Source organism: Carcharodon carcharias, chromosome 20 (assembly GCF_017639515.1).
Source record: "Carcharodon carcharias isolate sCarCar2 chromosome 20, sCarCar2.pri, whole genome shotgun sequence".
Taxonomy (NCBI): Eukaryota; Metazoa; Chordata; class Chondrichthyes; order Lamniformes; family Lamnidae; genus Carcharodon; species Carcharodon carcharias.
The window spans coordinates 13756364-13771532 of NC_054486.1; the positions used below are offsets into that span (position 1 = coordinate 13756364).

The 15169-nt window shown below is 41.1% G+C and overlaps 1 protein-coding gene across 8 annotated transcripts in view; it reads right to left on the reverse strand.

Moving 5' to 3' along the window:
* Window positions 1-15169, reverse strand: part of LOC121292720 (alpha-(1,6)-fucosyltransferase) — a 748838-nt gene that overhangs the window by 122058 nt on the left and 611611 nt on the right. For 7 of the 8 annotated variants that reach the window (XM_041215035.1, XM_041215036.1, XM_041215037.1 and 4 more), the window contains 3 exons: window positions 10423-10541; window positions 8858-9023; window positions 4800-4914 (listed from right to left, as the gene is read on the reverse strand). In XM_041215035.1, coding sequence (XP_041070969.1) covers window positions 4800-4914; window positions 8858-9023; window positions 10423-10541 — 400 coding nt within the window. The remainder of the gene's footprint in view (window positions 1-4799; window positions 4915-8857; window positions 9024-10422; window positions 10542-15169) is intronic. The other variant, XM_041215043.1, reaches the window with a different exon arrangement.

Consider the following 15169-nt stretch of genomic DNA (forward strand, 5'->3'; position numbering starts at 1 on the left):
ACCTCAGAATACATTAGAAATAGTATGTAAATAATTAATATAATGCACTGTACACTTCAGAATCATCCATGTTCCTTATGTCTCATCTGTAATATTGTCAACTCTGTTCAAATCTAAAACCTTAACTCTTAATATCGTTGTATAGTTTAGGACCGCAAAGTAACAACTTTCTTAGGTTGGCAGTTTTAGAAATGATTTTTTAAAATACTTCCACAAATACCACATCGCAGCACTTTAATCAAGTCTCAAGATGATTTACAACAGTGTAAATTAGTGGCTTCAGTTGGTTTAAAACATTTCACAAAAATAAATTTCCTTTTACAGCTGTAAACCAGTTTCAGTCAGTTTCTTGAAACTAGTCCATCAATGCATTAGATCATCCCTGTTCTGCACTTCAACATACTTACCCACCTTTGATCCACAACCCTTGATATCCTCACCTAACAAAAATCTATTGACCTCAGTCAATTGATTTGGCCATCAATGACAGCAACACAAACTTAGTCATGACTTCAATCAGAGTTATGCATTAAGGATCACTTGTAAAAATGAAACTTTTATATTCCATGCCACTGGACCCTGCAATGCAACTTAAATATTTCATCTGTACAACGGCAGATCTAGCTCTGGAAAAGTCCAAAAATGTTTCATGCAATTAAATTTTTAATGAGTAATTTTGCACGCAGTGATACAGGCAGGGGGTCAACATATCTATAATGCAAGGGCAAACTTGTGTTTATGCCGTGATTTTCATATTGTTGGGATGTTTTAACCTTCTTCAAACTCAACTGATTCCATTTTAGGTTCCGTAACGTAGGCGAAACAGCAGTTAATTTGTCCACAGTCTGGCTCCTCAAACATATGGCCAGGTAATCTGTTTTTAGTGGAGTTGGTTATTGGGGGGAATAAATGTTGGTCAGGTAATTGGGAGAACTCTCTATTCTTAGAATGGTACCATAGGAATCTTCACATTCACCTGAGCAAGCAGATAGGACATCATAGAGCAAAGTTACCAAATTCCCAATCCTTCTATTTCAGTCAAGTGCTTCCAGCCCACCGGCCTCCATTTCTGACTGGGATTGCCATTAGTAGGAATTCTAGAGCAGTGCTTCATTGCAAACTTACACAAATCAGGAACTGGGGTTTCACTGCTCAACTTCATTATCTTTTAGCAACTTTACAGATTCAGCAAAAAAAAAGAACGCTTCCATGGTTTTTGAGAAATTTCTTCTTCAGTCCATAATTACTCAGCATTGACAGCCACGTGTTTATGTGAACATCACTGACTTGTGTCACTTTCACTTCTGTGGCTGGCCTGTTCCTCAACTAACAGTTCAACAAAGCAATAAATAACTTCAACAACGTCATTGTTATTCACCAGCAAAATAAGTTCAAATCGAATTTCCAATATCAATGCCATCAGCCTTCAAACATGACTAAAGCTGATTCATAGTCAATTAACAGAATTCATATTAATAGTAGCTCTGATGTTGGAACCCTTTGGAATGGTATATATTTTCCAGCTTGTCCATCACCAGATGATGGCCTATCAAGAGCTGCTGCAGAGTGCGTGAAGTGTAAGCCTAAATCAAAACAGGAGGACTGGCTGCATCAACACTGACAGGGTGAAAACATGCTGCTTACATAAGAACATGAAGGAACAAACAGGAGTAGGGTATTCATTGACTCAAGTTGCCTGAAGATAGCATGATTGCTGGATGACATATGACAGGCATGTGTGTCACACCAATGACTTACTGAGAAATTAAAATTAAAATAACGACAAAAAGCTGTTGAAGAAAGCCTTTTCTGAATCTGAAACTTACCTAAGAAAAACAGGGATATAGTACCAACAATTGGTCACGACGTGGGGAACATGGGTGGGTTTTTATTTTCTGCCTGTAATTCTGATGCGCTGAAGTAAGTCTTTATAGAGAGAAACAACCCTCCAATAACTAGTAAAGTGCCATCCCAGAAGGAAAAAAACAATAAAGCTTGAAAATAACTTATCCAAACTGGAGTTCCATTTTAAGGCATACAAGACAAGTCCCAGACCACTCATTTCCCAAGTTTTACTGAATTTTCCTTTTGGGATGCGAGTAGCCAACAGGCTGTTTAACCCCAGAAAACATCACAGTCAAGAAAACTGGTTTACCGTGCTCATGGACAAAGGCGTAGAATTGCAGGAAACAATTCCCTAAACATTTGTAAAAATCTTGTCAGGTTAAAATGAGGAATACGAATTTTTCAGTCAGCAGTGGTCAGTTATGCATTGATCCTGATCATAGTTAATCCCGTTCCTTTCGTCTTCCATGCCACATTCATGGACTTTCCAGAAACTTACCAGGCAGTGATGGGCAGCAGGAAACCTCATGGCTTTCTCTGTTCCCTACACTCGAGGCCAACTGTGCCCCCACTCCTGCTCGAACTGAAATGAATGCTCCCCTCCCTAACAATGAACCTCATTACAGCATCCGCACTGATGTGAAAAGTAAACTGGAGAAACTAAAGGCTTCTTTAACAATATCGGTGACATTAAAAAAAAGCTGCAGCAGGAATTAGGGTATATAGACCAGTGGAACACTACATGGCATATTAAATGATGAGGGCACCTCTGACTACATGTACGCACATGACTCAGCAAAAAGCACTGTTACAGGAGTGTCAGTTTATTCAATTACATGGTGCACTAGTTGCAGTATTACTATTTTAAAAATATATGCACATAAGAAAATCCATTGCAGTGCGAGCGAGGACATGCAGTTTAGCTGCTCCCATGACCACGCAGATAGTCTTCCTGCGATGAACCTCATTGCAACACCGCATTGGTGTGAAAGATAAACTGAAGGAACTAAAGGCTTCTTTAACAATATTAAGTAATAAAAAAAAAGCTTTTAGTTTTCCAAGTCATGTAAAGAGTTAATGCTAGATATCTGCATTGTATGGTCAGCTTAATGTGCTCAAAAGGTTTTTTTCCCATAACAATTCAATGGTGACTTAGACACCAATAAGATCAGTTTCCCAAAAAGCTCCCCAGGGGAAAGTGGGATTGCGGGGAAGTGTTCAGTTAAGTAACAAGTTTGGATTGTGGGGGATCAGGAGTCAGGGGATCGGTGTGCTTGGGGTGGCGTGGTGGGGTGAGGGGGCAGTGTGGAGGATGAAGGGCCCCAGAGTGATCAACTTGAAGCAATAATGTAACTATAATATGAATATGAAACAGCCACGATGGCAATTTGGCAACTGTGCATCAAAATGTGTAAGTACAGTACATCATTCAACATAGCACTGAACTGTGTTTAAACATATATTCTGGACATGTTGGAACTCTCACATAAATAAGTGAATGCCTGGGCTAGTTACCAGATACGCACATTCTAATAGTTGCAATTACGTTGTCTCCAAATTCACTATACATCCTCAACACATTTTGGAAGAATTTTACTATTTAAGAAGGGAATTGTCTGAAAATGCCCAAACCAGCCATGCACATTTTCTTCCTACAATATATTGACCTATAATTTTGTTGTAGGAATGAATCCAAAGGCATCTGCTGTTGGTTAGACTTGTCCTTGCATATTTAGATTTTTTGATTTTTGTGCACGGTTGTTGAGAGTGCAAGTGTATAATGGTGTAGTGAAGGAACAGTGTGCCTCAGACCTGGGTGAACAGAAGTAACTGTGCATCTCCTTAATCAATCAGATTGAAAGACGGAGAAATAAACCAAGGTATGACAGAGGAAGAAGTGTAAAATAGACTGCGTGATTTCAACATCAAATCAGGTACATAAAGAGAATTTTTTTAAAAAAAGGAAAAGGAAGATTTGGATAAATATGTATAGATATTTGCAGAAAGAGAGAAAAGAGACAGGGGGGAAATCACTTTTTCTTAAAAAAACTGATATTTTTATAATCTCTAACAATTAATACCTAAAGGAAAGAGATCCACACTTCTTACAATGATTTTTCAGTGCCAGAGCAGTGGATTGACAAGATTTACCAGGGTGAATTAAAAGGATACTTTATGCTCTTAATGACAAGACTTAACTTTCTGTGGCAAGTTTGTACCTAGCACACAAGTGCAGCAACTTGACAAAGTTCAATGCAATGCAATAGTGAGGCAGACAGTGAAATGCCACTTTCTCAAAGCTAATGGGGGAGTGACATGTCTTGGGCAAAAGCTTTTAGGTGTTGTTAATTATCCACATATTTGCCCCTCACCTGAAGCTGCTGCACCATTTGCACTTAGATAACAGTGAGCTCTGGACATGGTGTGTAAATTTGTCAGCACTTTGAAGTGTTTGGCTTCTGCGGGCTGCTCTCCAAGGTACTGAATATTAATCCAGCTGATGCCATGAAGAGTGCTGCAACAGAGTCAACACAGCAATGAAGCTGAAATGATCAACTACACGAGGTTTCTCCCTGTGTACAATTCAGTTCAAAAAATAAACTTGAATAAATCCATGTGTTTGAAGAACAGCATGTAGAAGTAGACATTATACAGCCAAATAGGATTCTTCCCCCAAGGGGCTGTAAATATGGATCTTGGTGTTTCTTTGAGAATAAAGATACTGACAACAACAAACGGAATACTGTAAAGCTATTGGTCTTATTTTCACACAGTTACATTTAAAATTAATCACGAAACAGAAACCTTACTTGTGACATTAACCCCAACTGAATATTGTAATCTTTTGTACAATATTTTGAGAAAAGACTTGCTTTCTTGACATTGGACTAAGCTGACATAAAAGTCAGCTCCTGCTATGAATTCATGTTCATTGTACTTCAAACGACCAATACCTGCAGGTATGTTATTCTCCGCTGAACCAGATCTGTCAGATCCTTGGCCTCTTTCTCTCTCCATTTATCAGCCCCGTCTGTTTGGCTGAGGTAATATACATCAGTCATTATAGACCTAAACAATTGCAAGGAAACACAAGTGAGATTTAAAAGATTCAAAAGGTCTAGTTGCCATATCACAATCACAAGTGCCAATAACAGAGGACTGCTTAGCATAAAACATTAGAACGATCCCACCTTTATTTCTCTCTCTCTCTATGGGACAAGTATTAATTTAGTTGAGACTAAAGGGAATGAAAGTCCATAGCAAATTATTCTGGAAGGCGCATACAATTTACTTGGGTAATCAAAATCGAGGGGACAAAATTCCATCAGCTTAAAGGCTCCCACGTCTGCAGTATAAATTCTTTCCTTTCTCATTTCATGGAAAGGATGGAAATGTTACATACAATGCTGCATAAAGTGTTATGGTCTGAAGCTGCGGTTGGCATTAGGACAACAGAGAAGTTGCTGTACATCAACCTGTGAAAGTTCCTCAATAGTCGATCAGATAAATGCATCTCACAGTGCTTTGCTTAGATCAGCGAAACCCTGGTGCTTAACTGTTCCAGTTGACCTGGGCTAGGGCATTAATGGAGTGCTCCAGAATTTTTCACAGGGTTGGAGGAGTGGCAGAGGAGAGGGGAAGGGGGAAAAAGTAGCATCAGGATTTCTGTGCTTTATCATTAGCCAATGTTCAGTGAGGGCACAGTCAGGCTTGGTTATGACACCCTATTAACTTGGCCTTGGTAGACACATGATAAGTGGCCAGCCACTGTGGAAATATACCCCAGCATAAATCTGTGACTTCAAGAAAGGGAGCGGAAAATGAAACCACATGGCTGACTGGGTGCACTTAATGTTATCACTGGACGTTTGTATCATTGTTTTATTTATTTGTTCATGGGATGTGGCTTCGCTGGATAGGCCAACATTTATTGCCCATCCCTTATTGCCCTTCCGAAAGCGGTGGTGAGCTGCCTTCTTGAACCGTTGCAGGCCATGTGGTGTAGGTACACCCACAGTGCTGTTAGAGAGGGAGTTCCAAGATTTTAACCCAGTGGCAGTGAAGGAACAGCAACATAATTGCAAGACAGGATGGCGAGTGGCTCAGAGGCGAACTTGCAGGTGGCAGTGTTCCCATGCACCTGCTTTCCTTGCCCTTCTAGGTGGTAGAGGTCATGAGTTTGAAAGGTGCTGTCGAAGGAACTTTGCTGAGTTTCTGCAGTGCATCTTGTATTGTTGCTACTGTGCATTGGTGATGAAGGGAGTGAATGTTGAAGGTGGTGGGTAGGGTGCCAGTCAAGCAGGTTGCTTTGTGCTGGATGCTTTGTCCAGGCAAAATGCAGAATTCTGAATGCATGATATATTAAAAGTAAGTTATTATAAGAAAACTTCAAATGGAGATTTAACAGTCATGCAGTCTTTCATCATTTGCACAGACTGAATTGGTTAACTGTATAAGTAAAAACGTGCAATTTTAATTATTCAATTTACATCCCTTTGCCAAGTTCAATTATACCATTTCATAACACCTCACTCCCAATTTCTTCTTGCACCCTGTCTCACTAACAGTTCTTTAAAATCTTTATACTCTGTTTTCACATGTTGACATCCCATCCCCCTCTGTACAAGCAGGCGGATAAACTGCTGTCACACAAATGGCATTCGATCCAGCAGTAGGCAAAGATGGAGAAGGGTCCAGTGATTATTACCTTACGATTCCCCTCCCAGCACCTCCCAAAAAAGACTAATGGGACCTAGCAGACATTCCAGGCAGTGTCCAATACCCCAACACTCAATATTAAACTGTTCTTTTCATTTTCATTCCCACTTGGACGGTTTGAGAATAAAAATGGCACAAAATATGAACAAAGCGAAGAGAGAAAAAAAGCATGACTGTGCACAGCAAGTGTACAATTTCAGATGGGCAGATTGATGATAGCCAAATGTCATCTTTCAATATTCTCAGCCCTTCAGCCAAGCTGGCTTTCCTCAATTACAGCCTCATGCTTGACTGAACATTACTGCTGTTGAGTAATGGCTCAATATGAAGTGCACATCTCCTTGGATACCCCAGGGTGTTATTCTAAGTGCATTTGCAGATGTCGGGGTTGGGAAGCTTGAAATAGTAACTGCTGTGTCACAGCAGGGCACAGGCAGCCGGGTGAAATGGTGTCACATTTTAATTGGACGGAAGCCAGATGCAAGGTGGTGGCATTAATAATTCTAAGGGTTTCCATGACGAAAGATGTTCAGTTTGTCAACTTCATGTACGACTGTGGCACTCAACGCCACGTTTGTGAAAGATCAGAGTGTCGGACCTTGGAGAAAAGCTGTGTGAGAGTGTCCTGAACTTTTAAAGCATCCGTCAAACCAGAGGACTTTTGGCACTCAGCATTGAGTTGGTCATCAGCTGAGGAGCAACAGGGAAAGATGCCCTGATGTAGATGTAACTTCCAGTTAGGGGAAATCCCTCATGCCCACATGTCCGTCCTTAGCCTGCTGCAATGTTCCAGTGAAGCCCAACTTAAACTGGAGGAACAGCACCTCATCTTCCCATTAGGCACTTTACAGCCTTTTGGATTTAACATTGAGTTCAACAACTTCAGACCATGAACTCTCTCCACCATTTTATCCCCTTTTTAATCCAATTTTAAATTATTTATTTATTCATTTTATTTTAATTTTATTTATCCCCCCTCCCACCCCACACCCCCTCACAGGGCCATCTGTCACTTGTTTCTATGTTGTGCTTTCAAAGAGCACAGACCCTTGTTCTGCTTTTAACACATTCTTCTATCTTACCTTTATGCCACTATCAGCACCTTCTTTAGTCTTTTTCATCACCATTAACACTTCCTCTGTCTTATGTCCATGACATCTTTGTCAATCTCTCCTGAGGTCCCGCCTATCCCTGATCTTCTATTTTGCTCCACCTGCTCCACCCCCTCTTAAACATATAATATCCATCACATTTATACTTCTTTTTAGCTCTGAAGAAGAGCCTTATGGACTTGAAACGTTAACTCTGTTTCTCTCTCCACAGATGCTGCCGGACCTGCTGAGTTTTTCCAGCAGTTTCTGTTTTTATTTCAGGGAAAACCCCAGCCTTTGCTGTGGACTCACACCAATTCTTCCCTCAGCTGTTTAGAGAGATAAATTCGGCCTCACTTTTGCATCAGTAGTGTTTTGCCTTATGAGTTAATGTGGGTTTTTACCATTTGTTGACTTAAAAGCAGTGTTGTACCTTCCCAGTGGGTATCAGCAAGAAAGATACCTGCTCTCCCTTAGGAAAGAAAAACCAGCCAGGCTTCCTGTTCCTCCTCACTATCCTGCAATCCCTGTGGTTTTCCGATAAAGACTGTACTTGGCCATAAAGCCTGCTGCCGCTTCATTATCAAATCTCACATGTAAATACTAATTAGTTAAGCTGGGTACTGTGGATCCATAGCTTCACAAAAAAAAAATCAGTGCTTCAGGAGAAGAATGGATAAGAAAAATCGGCGAGGAAATAAACACAAAAAAAACTGATTTACAAAAGCTCATTTTCTTGATCAGTTCCAACTTAGAAAACTGATGCTGTCAGAACACAAAGGTCACTCTACTTTTCAGAACTTAAACCTTTGCAAAGCATTGATCACCATGCAGCTTCTTCACACCAAGAAGGCGTTCTGACTTTCTCTGCAGTTTAATAATAACCTCCACTATAGATTCTTTTTGTATAATGAAGAAGTACACTTAGAAGGCTGGAATCATCATTACAGCTGGCTTTCAGTCCCTAGTCAAAAGTAAAATGTCATCAAGCAAAGTTAGAAAGCAATGTCAGAAGCTGTACAAAGGACGGTGAAATCTCGAGCAGCTTTCAGAAGCAGCAGTGGAGTCGGGACAGTGCTGAAGTGCTATTCCATGAGCTGAAAGAGACTTATGATGGCCTTTGAACAGCTTCCATGCAACAAAAAAATTAAAAAACAGGAGCTATTAACGTTGCTGTGTTGTTGAGGAGCGAGTGGCCTTACCTCTGCTGGTGGCCAAGGTTCTCGAGCAACGCATCTGCATGCCTTTGTGCCTCCTCACCCTCCAGGTGTTTCACTTTCTTGACTTCGCTCTGTACGAAGAACCACAGCTCCTTCACTCCATTCTCAATCTTGCGTCGCAGCTCCTCATGTTCTTTCCCAGGACCTACTGCAACACAGGGGAAAAGCTCAGACTGAGTGTTTTAGGATGACTTCGTTTCATTGACAGTAAGTGCTCTCCCACCATGGAAATGGCGTGTTTCCTGGGAATGCATAAGTAATGCGGCAGGTTTGGGGGTGACACGGTGTGAAAACCCGCCATCGTGGCTGGCAGATAAAACGTCATTTTACCCATTCGCCACCGTACTCAGTGTAAATCTGGGACAATTCTGTCCAATGAATTTTTAAGCTGAAGTCAGTATGACAGGTGGTTGTACGCTATTCAAGGAAATTTTCTACAAGCAATGCAGTCGAATAATGTACACAAGGTATGACACCAAATGTTAGCAATTAGAACCAGCCCTCCAGTCAATGCCAAAACAACAGCTTCACTTCTAATCGCTGTCACACACCATAACTACTGCACACACTGTGTATCTACATCTTTATTTAATGTTGTCAGGCTGCTCATCTCCTACCATGATAGGAACAGGAAGCTTGTTAGGGAGCCATAGGGTTCAATACTTACCTAGCAAGCACACCTTAGCTCAGGATGCTTAAGTAACAAAGCTCCTGGCCCCTATTTGGTTAAGAGTACTTCTGGTAGACTGGTAGCTTTGCAGTTTTGTTAACTGATGTCTGGTTTTCCAATGCAATCAACATATTATTTAACAATGCAAGTGTACTGTGTTGGTCATTCAACAACAGTTTACTTCAAGAGTTGAAAAGGGAATGTAACAGATAATAATGGCTACTTCATGGACAGTGAGAAGGGGACACACCTACAAATTTCCACAACAGGCAAAGGTTGTGAATTGTACCAATTGGAGTGAAATACATACAGGTGGAGGGCACTGGTTAGATGGCTACTTGAGCACATATAAAGAGACACCTTTCAGGTCACAGGCCAAGGAGGGGGATTTAGACCTGACTGTCTGCCCTTACTCCGCGGCTACATTCACACCGGGGTATCCCTGGAGAGGGAGCACATGGTGTCCGCCGAATCGCTTGAAACCTTCCATGACCAGTGTGTGCTGGAGTGTATCGTCAGCCCCGTGAATGACATTTTAATTTAATTAGCTAAGTTTCCTTTGAAAGTTTTGATTCTTTTATTGTTACAATGCCCCTTTAAGGGACCTGTCACCTTTGCTAATTTGCTAATTAGTTTATTTGATTGGTTTATTGGCTTCAAAAAGAGTATAGAGAAACATTAACTGACATAAGAGTTGAGTGGAGTCAGGAGTTATATGCCTGCAATGTTTAATTCTGTGAATAAATCTATCCCAATTAGAAACTGGCTTCAGATTCTTCCTTCACCAACTGGTGATCAGGAGAATAATGGAAGATTTCCTGACAATCGACTCATTTTTCACATTTTGCAGAGCCACTTGAACGGGGTAATCACTTACCATTGCCTGGTTGTTTCTTATAGATTTCTATCTGCTCTTTGGCCTTTATCAATTGTTCTTCTAATGCACGCATTCTTCCAGCAGCAGCAGGTCCCTGGTCAATGGGGCCTTCAGGAATCCTGAATGGAGAAAGATTAGGTCAATCAAACCAGCAGTGCCTGCACATTAAAGTATTGGAATAGAGGCCAGCAATCGAGGTATGTTGTTATCTGGCTGGAATCTTAGTAAGTTATTTTCCTAAACTGCATCTGAACAGCTAATAGGCATACACTTAACTATCTTTCATGCTTGGGAAAAACAACTGCTGTGCATAGGGAGGAGAAACAGCAAATGTTAGAGGTTTCTGGTCAGGTGCAGAAGCTGGGCATGGCTTTCTGCCATCTGGATTTCACAGTGGCTTAAACATTTGGAACTCCCTTAAGATACCAGTGGAACATTTTAAGCAAAACTCCTGGTACAAAACTAGTCTTCATAACCCAAATCACTTGCGATCCATGTTCTATTAGTCATTTAGCAGTGCAGAACTTAAGTATTGTTGAGAAAAGAGACATGTCGAAGCTTTTCATCTTGCACTCATCAGGACACTTGAGCGCAAGACAAAAAGCTTCACCCTGTCTCTTTTTTCAGCAATACTCAAGAGCCATATCCGACTTATTTAAATACCCTGGAAATAAACAATGCAATGATCTTTAAGTGAATTCAAGTTGATTTTCTGCTTTTTTGTCTTTCTTTCTTTCATGATGCCACCATGTGGGATTGTGCAGCCTCTCACATGATTCACATGGGTCCACTCAGGAAAAATAAACTAAAAAAACAACAACACCTTAAAAATACATTTTAAATGATATGAAACATCTGTATTACGAATCCCCAGACTAACTGAACATCCCCTGCACCAACATAAAGGCCGAAAAGAGAAGAGAGCCATTAATAAAGACCAGTTAAATGGACCGGGAAGGGGAAGGAAACGTATCACCAAACTTTCACTTGTTCCTAAAGTACGAGTGCACTTGTGTTTCACACTCTGGAGACTGAGTGACACAGGGTAATGACCTACCAGAGGCAGGGGTAACCTACAGTTTGTTATGAGTTGGGTAACTATGCGATTTACTGTATTTGTTGCTGCATTCCGCTCAATGGGAGTTGGTCAGCTTGGGGAAAGAATGAGGGGACTGCAGATTAAACCAGATATTGAAGAAAAATAATCGAAATGTCTTCCCTAATCAGTGTGATGTATTAAAAAGGTCACTGTCACCGTCACTGTTTACATTCAGTTTCAATTTTGTCACGTAAACATGGAATGTGAAGATGTAATATTTATCACAAAACACTGTAAAAATATAATGACTTAGATTTAAGTCAAATCATGTGTTGCATTAATTATGATTGTTGCATTTGCTCTCACTCCAGAAAATAGTCTTGAAGCTGCACTTGCTGAACTGTTTACTAATTTTTTTTTCCAGAAAAGTGAATCACCTGCAAGAACTTTGGACTTATAGTAGGTTTCGTTCAATAGTCTTAATCTGCCCTTTGTTTTGTATGTGTTCACCAAGGTGAGGAATATCAGCGCTGGGGACTACAACTCTCTCATTCCAGGCACCTACTATCACCATTAAGCATTGCCAGGGCAGGTGTAACACAGCCAAATGCAGAAGTACACACTATCTACTTTGTACTAACAATGGGTCTTAGCTCCACCTCAGAAAAGCATATCTTGCACTACTTTCTCCATTTCCCACACCAACGCTCCTGTGACTTCTCTGAGTGAGATTGTGCTTTTGGGGTGAACTGGACATAGTTTTGTTTCTAGGCTCAAACCCACAAAGGAAATGAGGCTGCCCAAGCCCATTTTGTATAGGGCTCTTACAGTCGACAGACAGGGGAGGTTTTATCCTACGTTAATGTAAGCTCGAGGTACAACTTCTCATCTTTTGATTAGGCACTTCACAAACTCCTGGATTCAAAATAGAGTTCAACAAGTTTTGCCCATAATCTCAGCCCCCATTTTGTTTCCTTTTTTCTTTGCAGGTTTTGGTTTACTTTTATTTTTCTGTTTTTGTTTCGGATGGCAGCTGTTCATCATTTTTCCATTCACACCTCCTCTAGACACAGCTTTTTGTCCCAGTGCCACTCCCTTTTCCCATGCACTACCAACTCTTATCAATTAATCTCTCCTGTCTTCCATACCATGACTGACCTTCCCTTTTTGTTCTCATCCCACTCTCTCCCCTTTCACTTGCTTAAAACCTATTACTTTTTTAAGTTTTCCCAGTTCTGCTGCAAGGTCACAGACCTGAAATGTTGACTCTGTTTCTCTCTCCACAATGCTGCCCGATCTGCTGATTGCATTTTCTGTTTTGATTTCGGCCATCCAACAGTTGCAATATTTTGCTTTTATATGAGGTTTTAACCTCATTGGTGTGGATTTGAACCTAGCTGTAGCGGTGAAAGGGAGGCGAGTAATACACAGCACCATCCAGCTCCTTTCTCTTTGTGTTCCCCTCAGGTAGAGTGCTCTTATCTTTCTGTGTTTGTGCTAATGGTTGGAGTTTATAGCTGGTGGGCTTTACACAACCACATGCTAAGGTGATACTTAAAAATGGCTTAGCCAGGAAATACAACTCCAACGTACATGGATTGTGAGAAGAAAGCAGCAAGTGGCCTCAAGTAACAAACGCACAATCTTTTTGAGAACAAGAAACAAATCTTTGAAACATTTTTCCTCGCCCCATGAAATAAGTGGTTCCAGCTCCAGTGAAGTTCTACTGAGGATATGAGAAACCTAGCTACTCAAAGTGCAAATGTAACAGCTATCGGCTACAAACGGGCAGCAAACAATCTGCCCAAATAAATATCACCTTCGTTGCACCGACATTTGCAACTTTCCTGTATTTTTGCGATGTTAGTGATGATGGTAAGAATGAAATCGCATCCCACTGTGTGATGGACTCATCGATCTCACTCCTGCTGCCACTTTCACTGCTGCCATCAATTTGCAGCAGCCATTTACAAAATAAAACATGGAATGAGAAATAGTCACTTCTTTCACACACTGATAAAACACAGCTGAAGGACAAAGGGACAAGGTACAAACTGGTAAAAAAAAATGCAATTCCAGAATTGCGCTGTCTCACAGAGTTTTTAAAAAATTCATTCATGGGATGTGGGCATCACTGGCTGGGTCAGCATTTATTGCCAATCGCCAATTGCCCTTGAGAAAGTGGTGGTGAGCTGCTTTCTTGAACCGCTGCAGTCCATGTGGTGCCAGCTACACCCACAGTGCTGTTAGAGAGGGATTTCCAGGATTTTGACTCAGTAACAGTGATATATTTCCAAGTCAGGATGGTCTGTGGCTGGGAGGAGAACTTCCAGATGGTGGTGCTCCCATGCATCTGCTGCCCTCATCCTAGATGGTAGCAGCTGTGGGTTTGGAAGGTGCTGCTGAAGGAGCCTTTGCGGATTCCTGCAGTGCATCCTGTAGATGGTACACACTGCTGCTACTGTGCGTCGGTGGTGGAGGGAGTGAATGCTTGTGGATGGGATGCCAAACAAGTGGCCTGCTTTGTCCTGGATGGTGTCAAGTTTTTTGAGTGTCGTGATTACAGTTGGAATGTTCTTCCAGATATGGGTAGTGGAGGCAAAATTGTGAAGACTTTCAAGAGACTTACCCGCTGCTGTTGGAGGAAAATCATAGGTTCCTGAAAGGATATAAGAATTGGGATTTGGAGTAGGTCATTGGCCCTTCGAGCCTGCTCCACCATTCAATGAGAACATGGCTGATCTTCGACCTCAACTCCATCTTCCCACATTTCCTTTAATTCCCTTAGTTCTCAAAAACCTATCGATCTCTGTCTTGAACATATTCAATGACTGAACATCCACAGCTCCCTGGAGAGGATAATTCCAGAGATTCACAATCCTTTGAGTGCGGAAATTTCTCTTCAGCACAATCCTAAATGCCTGACCCTTTGCTTTTAAACCGTGACCCTGTGTTGCAGATTTCTCATCCATTTTATCAACCTTGTTAAGCTCCTTAAGAATTTTATATATTTCAATTATATCACATCTCATTCTTTGAAACTTCAGGGAACATAGGTCCTGTCTACTCAATCTCGCTTCACCGGACAATTTCCTCATGCCAGGAACCAGTCTTGTGAATCTTCACTGCACTCCCTCTGGGAAAAGTATATCCTTCCTCGGTCTACGAGGCCAAATCTGCACATGGCGCTCCAGGAGTGACCTCACCAACACCTTATATAATTGTATTCAGGCTGCTCTTTGCTCTTGTAATCTAATTGCTCTGTAGCAAAAGCTAAATTACCATTTGCCGTCCTAATTGCTTGCTGTACTTGCATGTTAATTTTCTGCGATCTGTGTGCAAGGACAGCAGGTCCCTCTGAATACAACCATTCCCCAGTCTCTCACCATTCAAAGAGTATTCTGCATTTGTATTTTTCCTACAGAAATGGATAACTTCATCACACTATATTCTATCTACCATATTCTTGCCCACTCACCTAATCTATCTCTGTCTGCAGCCTCTTTAAAAGGATAAGCTAAATGGATCAGAATGTCTCCCTCACCAGCGTTCATCTTTGCAGCCCTGTCCGAATGAGCTCATTTATGGGTTCTGTGATATCTATTTGATCTTCTGTATTAAGGTACAGTCATAGATAAATTTGCAGTATCAAACCTTTAACACCCACAATTCAACAATACTTTCAACACCATTTATTGATACTTCACC